Below are 7,677 nucleotides of genomic sequence, written 5' to 3'. Positions count from 1 at the left end.
CCCCCTTTCCTTCCTCTCCTCTCTCCCTTCCTTCCCCTCTCCTACTTGGACTAGGAAAGGAGGGAGTCCTACTCCCGGTGGGAGTAGGACTCCTCCCTAGCGCGCCTCCTCCTGGCCGGCCGCCTCCTCCCCCTTGCTCCTTTATATACAGGGGCAGGGGGACACCTTTAGACACAACAATTGATCATTGATCTCTTAGCCGTGTGCGGTGCCCCCCTCCACCATATTCCACCTCGATAATATCGTAGCGGTGCTTAGGCGAAGCCCCACGTCGGTAGAACATCATCGTCGTCACCACGCCGTCGTGCTGACGGAACTCTCCCTCAAAGCTCGGCTGGATCGGAGTTCGAGGGACGTCATCGAGCTGAACGTGTGCTGAACTCGGAGGTGTCGTACGTTCGGTACTTGATCGGTCGGATCGTGAAGACGTACGACTACATCAACCGCGTTGTGCTAACGCTTCCGCTTTCAGTCTACGAGGGTACGTGGACAACACTCTCCCCTCTCGTTGCTATGCATCACCATGATCTTGCGTGTGCGTAGGATAATTTTTGAAATTACTATGTTCCCCAACATACTTGACATTAGAAAAGCTCTAGCAAAACGAACTACACGATCTTGTGCTATGCTTAGGATTGGGTCTTGTCAATCACATCATTCTCCTAATGATGTGATCCCGTTATCAATGACATCCTATGTCCATGGTCAGGAAACCATAACCGTCCATTGATCAACGAGCTAGTCAACTAGAGGCTCACTAGGGACATGTTGTGGTCTATGTATTCATACATGTATTACGGTTTCCAGTTAACACAATTATAGCATGAACAATAGACAATTACCATGAACAAAAAATATAATAATAACCATTTTATTATTGCCTCTAGGGCTTAGTTACAACACCCATGACCAAAAAATAAACCATTGGAGCCAAGTCGAGGGATTAGGTCACCCGTGAGTCAACCCTTATAGTAAGGAGAGCCACACTCATCAACAATGAAGGGAGGTGACACCGGACGCCGTCGGCCTCTCTGCCACCAACGACGACCACGGGCGGTCGTCCTTGCCACACAGAAGCGAAGACCCTTCGAGCCACCACCTAGTGCTGCCGCTCTGGGACACGAGATCCACAACAGGTCGCAACCTACCAAGTTCCCTCCGCCGCGTGCGCCGACCATCGGACAAAGCCAACCTTGAACACCACCGACACCACATCCAGGCCTTGCCCAGACCCTCCACGCCCAACGCATCTCCGGTCTCCCCCAACCACGCCGATGAAGAGAGCCACACAGGGGCACCGGCCTGAGCCCACACCACCCGTAGCAAAACGGTTTTGGGTCGGGGAACCCGTGTCAATTGCCAGGTGGCGCAACCACTGCTCAAATCCGATGGGGCCACCGCCCCTAGCATCCCGACTATGTCGCCATGTAGGGCGCCTAGGGGCACCGTCGCGTCACAGCCGAAGGAGTCCTCATGGAGGAAGGAGATGAGCCTGCCATCGTCGTTCGCCGGAAGAGCGAAGCTTGTCCGGCTTCCTCCGACGGCGGCGACCAGGGTTCACCCGAGCCGCGTCCCTGGAGGCAGCATGAGCGACGGGTTCAAGGACAATTATGCAAGTGGCTTGATGTATAAAAATGGACGCATCGATGCACATATTTGTCTATATATGTGTGATATAATTGATGCACGCATATGTATATATAACTTTTTGGACTTCTTTTTTAAAGAATTACAAGAGGTTCGAGGGTCGACCTCAGTGAGAAGCTTCCAACTCGTAGAGTACAGTGCGGTCTACGGATCAGGTAGCCCGGGCTTTGACCCAGCAAAAAGGGCTGGGTTTGGCCTACAACGCAATTAAACCGGATTCCAAATTCCCAAGTCCAAACAAGTCCGGTGTCTGTCACTCTCGCCCTAGACCGCAGGCCCACCGCTGTCGCCACACCACCCACACCTGCAACGTTTTCGTTGGACGCACCGCCGCGCTGTTCAAGCGACGTACACTACTGCTACTCCGGTCGCCGTCCCTCCGCCCCAATCAGGCAACCACCCTGCTCAACAACTACCCACCCCACCCCACCCCACCCCCACGCCCTCGCCCTCCTCCGTCCTTCGCGGCGCGGCGCCTCAGCCACCCGCGGGCCGTCGATCCCTCCCCTCGCCGAGCCCCACGGCCGCGGCCCGGCGGCCTGGAGCGCCTGACCTGCCGGAGACCGGAGTCATGGTCAGGGCGGCGGCCGGGGGAACAGGAGAGTATCATCTTCGCCGGCGCGACGCGACGAGGAGGCGGCGGCCCGGGTCGTCGACGGGGTCAACCAACTTCTTCCTCGGCAAGCCAGGCGGGGCCCACGTGGCGCGCGCGGCACGGCCAGCTGGCGGGCCCCACGCGTCAGCGGGCGGAACCTCCTGCGCCTGCGCGTTGGATTCGCCGCCCCTCCCCTCCGCGTGCGGGGAGCTTATTTAAACGCCCCCCGCCTTGGCTCGGAGCTACAGTGGACGATAACCGCCGCGGCAACAAACATTCCTCCTCCCTCTTTGCCTCTCCCCCTCGCTCGCTCGCCGCTCCCCGCGCATGATCCACTCCCTCTAGCCATGTCGTCGTCGTCTTCCGAGGAGGAGGCGGCGCGGTCGAGGAGCGCGCCGGCCCCAGGCAAGCGCGGTTCGGCGAGCGCGGCGGCCCGCGGCAAGTCCGGTTCGGCGGGTGCGAGGGTCCCCGGCAAGGCCCGCTCGGTCGCCTCCGGCAAGTCGGTCTGGGCCGAGATGGGCGTGGCGCCCTTCCAGGACGGGCAGTACGTGCGCCTCCGCAACCGCGGCCGCGGCGGTTACCTCTGCGCCGACGAGACGGGGCGGGGCGTCTCCATCGACCACCGCCGCGAGATGGTCAACACGGCGTGGGCCGTGATGGTCCTGGAGACCGACACCAACTACTTCGTCCTGCTCCGCGGCGCCTACGGCCGGCACCTCGCCGTCACGCGCGACGAGGCGGGGCCCGGCCACATCGGCTTCGACGCCGCCCAGTGCGCCTTCGACGAGCCGGAGGACACCCACGTCATGTGGTGGACCACCCCGGGGAAGAAGGGCAGCGTCGTGCTGCTCCACGGCACGTCGGCCAGGCTCAGCGCGCTCCGGGCCAACGGTCGGTTCCGCCGCTGGCACAGGCGCGTCACCGTCGAGGCCATCAACCGCAGCCGCGTCACCTCGATGATGGAGTGGGAGGTTCAGGTCATCCCCATGAGGGTGGAGAGGCCACCGTACCAGCTGCGACCAGGAGGACCCGATATTGTAAGATCTTCACCCGCACCCTTCCCCCTTGCACAATTCTGGGTGGTCCTGAATAAATTGGAGTGCTTAAGCTTTAGGCTATGGATTATTTCTGACAATGTCGCAACAAGTGCTGCTAAGCTGTTTACACCACTTCTATGGCGAAATTTTGGGATTGTTTGCTCAAATAGAACAATGTATGTGGATGTGTGGCCAATTCTTGCTTGAATAGCCCAGTAATTATTGCTGATTACTACAGCACAGGTCTTGCACCATAAGCTTTCAATTCGTGTTGCGTATTGGGTACTTTAGAGGACGATCCCTGCTGAATTATTAGTCTGATGATAATTGGATCCTCTGTTGATAGCTACTGCGGTAGTAGTTGACATTGTTAAATACCGGATTATTTTCATTTCCCTGTAAATGCTTCAATCTGATAATTGGTGCTGAAGTAGTTCCCTTCATGATTCAGGTGTTAATATTTTGAATTGGTTCATTAGAGGACTGATCATGTTGTGTCATCTCATCTATGCCTTGATTTGTGTCGCCTAAGCACTTTTCTGCAATTTCCATGAGCAGCCATGGCACCAAGGCTCTGAAGAGACTGTGCAAGTCAATTTCGTCGTGGCAGATGATAACGGGAGCACGGATGGGCAGGGCAGGGAAGCTCTCACGCTCCATGGCAGGAGTCTGATGGGGCTGGGCAATGAACTGGCGCAGCGGCTGGGCGACGGCCTCAACTTCCAGGACATCACCCTCTGCATTCAGGCAGGCAACCTTGCGCAGCCCACCGTTCTGCTCACCGACCTGCCCCACAGAGACGACCCCGTTGACATCGTGGTGTTCAGAGTTGGCACACCAGGTGAGAACTGTGCACCCATTTTAGTAGTACTCTGCACGTCTGCTCTGCTGTTGGAAGATGGAACTATGCATTTTCTCTTTAGATACAAACGCCACACTGGTCACATGACAAGTCCATGTAACTGAAGAAATTAGGAAGAAACTTGTAAATTAGGATCAAGAATCCAATTGTTCATCTGATATCTTGACTTCGGTGTATAGGTAGCATCTGATATTTCAAACGATTGATGCGAAAATACATGGGATTTGTAATGTTTTTGCATAATATTGTGCACTAATTCCTGTATTAACTTTTTTTTGGGAATTCCTGTATTAACTTGATGCTAAATAAGTACTCTCTTAAACTGTTTGATAAGTTAATTACGCTACTTTAGAGGTTGATCACTCGCATTTGTTTTTGAATTTAGTTGGTTTATTGTCAGCCCTTGGTCCTCACTGTAGAACAAATCTACCCGCAACCAAGTTAAGTATTTCAGTTTTCCCATGTTCAATCATCCCGCCTGATACTTTGATATGTGTTGTGTTCGGTCCAAAGCATGTGCTCTCAGTGACAGCAAATATTCAGTTTAGCTGCTGCCTGCTGGACCTGTAGTAGTTTAACGTGTGCTTATAGTCAAAGGTATCTAGCTAGCCAGTGTACATAAACAGACGTAAATAAAATGCTGAGTAGCTTATACTTTATGCTGATACAAGCAATCGACGGGCTGAAAACACTTACGTATGAAATGACACCCAGTTTTGTTCCTGTACCCTGAGAAAATATGAACTTGCAGAATCCTATTATGTTATCAATGTAAAATCTGCTGTTCCTTTCATTCATACTATATGCTGATGTTCTACTTAGACAATCTTAAATGCCAAGCTATTTCTGAAATAGACTTTTACTTATGTTATCTTCACACATGTCCCATTCCATGAGCGACCATTGTGTTGTGATTTTGAGGAAAATAGTGTTATATGATAATGTATTAGTGTTCTTCTTTGCACCACCTCCCGCGCATATGGCTTGGATTATCTTGCTTACTGTTTCTGACCTCTGGCCTCTATCACTCGGTTCCAGGGCATGACCGACTGCTGTTTCCAGATCTTGATGCTGAATAGAAGAGACGGGTAGGATCAGACAAGCATGAATTCTTCCCCTGGACAGTACTGTCAACGCCTCCACAATTTTACAGCAGAGTGATGGCCTGACAAGGATTAGCAGTTTACCTTCTTATCACTGAACAGTTCATACAATACAGTGTGTAGGGTTTCCTCTAGAATAGTCACCCAGTTCCGGAAAAGTGCAGGTTATGCGCGCTTCTTTGCCACTTCACATTTGGAACACTAGGAGACGACGCTATTTGTTCGGTGTTTCTGAAACTTCAGAGAAATTAAACAAGCGCTGCTGGCTTGTAGGAACAAAATACGTTGAAAGTGCTGCCTATAGTTGATTTTTCCTGGTTATATATCTGTTATGATATCATTCTCACCTGGGAGTTGTTGGTTGCTTTCTTCAGCAGCATCCTTCTCACTTCCAGATTGAGTATTCTGTTACCTTTCGAGAGTAGGAAATCCCATTTAGTAGTGGAAACGTTGCAGGCTGTGTTAGCATTCAGAAAGCTACTCCCTCTGCCGTTAGTGATCTAAACGATTTTATATTAGTTTAGAGAGTACAATATATGCGTACATAATTGGGCCTTATGACCCAACAAGAATAAAAAACAAAGCATCTATAGCTCTAGAATGAGTTAATCACAATTCTATTTTAGCAGTGCATTCAGCCAAGACTTGTTTTGAACAGGGACTTAGACTTCACGAATTATATTCCGAAAAAAATACACAGCACATACAGAAGACTCATGGTTGCATTGAACAGACTCTGAAGGACAGATACACTGCAGAAACGGCCAGTCTAGCAATAACTTTGCAATCTAATTATACTAAAGATAATTCTTGACACGTTGTTAAAGAAAACCAAAGAAAATATTTATTGCTACATTATGGCATCTCCAACCTGACCCGCAAATTTGTTCGGCATCCGTCCGCAGACAGGTGGACCACTCCACAGACACTGATTCTGAGGCCGCCGTCCAACACTGCCCACATACATCCGACCCCTAATTTTTTTTCTTTAAAGTCCGCACATTCAAATAGCCACATATATAGTCAAAAATAGTTGAAATGTTCAAATACAGCGGTAGGTCTAATTAAAAAAGTTCAAATATTACAGCCAAACATTGTTGCCCCCTTGACCGCCCACAGATGTTCAATCAGATATTCCTCCAGTTGCTTGTGAGTTGCTCGATGCCGAAATTGTTGATGCATTTGAACATATTCTTCAAATGTGACCGGATTTTGGTTGAGAAGTTCGATAGGATCACCCATATTTTCAAATTGAAGACCTGCAGCAGCATCCTCACCCTCATCCTCCACGATCATGTTTCCGAGATTGCCAAGAGCCTCTCGGTGTCTGCCACAGTTGGTTTTCTCAGGTAATGCGGTCCAAACACCTCGACCACGGCAGTTGCAAACCTGACCATCCTATCTCCGCATGATCCGTAGGTACTCGTCCCAGAATCAGTGGATGTGCCATATGCAAGCATCCGCAGTGCATCTGTGCACTTCTGATAACCAGAGAACCCAATCCTTCCCACGTCATCCTTCTTCAAGTTGAAGTAGTCATCAAAGGACCAGACGCCATGGTATAGACGATCAAAGACATTTTTGCGCATCCAAAGTCGCCGGCAAAAATTGTCGGCGAAGAGGGCATCGGGGGCAAAGTAGTCGTCCATCAGCATCAAATGCCCGCATGACCGGTTGCGCGTGTTGGGGATCGTAGCAGAAATTTAAAATTTTCTACGCATCACCAAGATCAATCTATGGAGTCATCTAGCAACGAGAGAGAGAGAGAGAGAGAGAGAGGAGTGCATCTACGTACCCTTGTAGATCGCGAGAGGAAGCGTTCAAGAGAACAGGGTTGATGGAGTCGTATTCGTCGTGATCCAAATCACCGATGATCCTAGCACCGAACGGACGGCACCTCCGCGTTCAACACACGTACGGAGCGGAGACGTCTCCCGCGCCTTGATCTAGCAAGGAGGAGGGAGAGGTTGAGGAAGAGAGCTCCAACAGCAGCACGACGGCGTGATGGTGATGGAGAGGCAATACTCCGGCAGGGCTTCGCCAAGCTCTTAACGGAGGAGGAGAGGTGTTGGGGAGGGGAGGGGCTGCGCCTTTGGTGTGTCCTGCAACCCTCCCCTCGCCCCTCTATTTATAGGGGAAGGGGGAAGGGGGCCGCCCCCCTCTAGATGAGATCTAGAGGGGGGGGGGCCAAGGGGAGGGGGCTTGCCCCCTCTAGGGTTCCCCCCAAACCTAGGCGCATGGGCCCAAGGGGGGGCATGCGCCCAGCCCTCCAAGGGCTGGTTCCCTTTCCTCTACGGCCCATGAGGCCCTCCGAGAGAGGTGGTCCCTCCCGGTGGACCCCCGGAACCCCTCCGGTGGCCCCGATACAATACCGATATACCCCCGAACTTTTTCGGTGACCGTATGACAACTTCCCATATATAAATCTTCACC

The 7,677-nt window shown here is 51.8% G+C and overlaps 1 protein-coding gene across 1 annotated transcript; it reads left to right on the top strand.

Moving 5' to 3' along the window:
- Nucleotides 1-2,589: 2,589 nt before the first annotated feature.
- Nucleotides 2,590-5,565, top strand: LOC123090901 (uncharacterized). Its single transcript, XM_044512255.1, has 3 exons — nt 2,590-3,279; nt 3,838-4,120; nt 5,180-5,565. The coding sequence occupies exons 1-3, from the start codon at nt 2,590-2,592 to the stop codon at nt 5,218-5,220; spliced, it is 1,014 nt and encodes a 337-aa protein (XP_044368190.1). The 3' UTR covers nt 5,221-5,565.
- The last annotated feature ends 2,112 nt before the right edge of the window (nt 5,566-7,677 follow it).

Source organism: Triticum aestivum, chromosome 4B (assembly GCF_018294505.1).
Source record: "Triticum aestivum cultivar Chinese Spring chromosome 4B, IWGSC CS RefSeq v2.1, whole genome shotgun sequence".
In the NCBI taxonomy this organism is placed as follows: Eukaryota; Viridiplantae; Streptophyta; class Magnoliopsida; order Poales; family Poaceae; genus Triticum; species Triticum aestivum.
The sequence above is the reverse complement of the archived record's forward strand: the minus strand, read 5'-3'. Positions and strand labels throughout refer to the sequence as shown.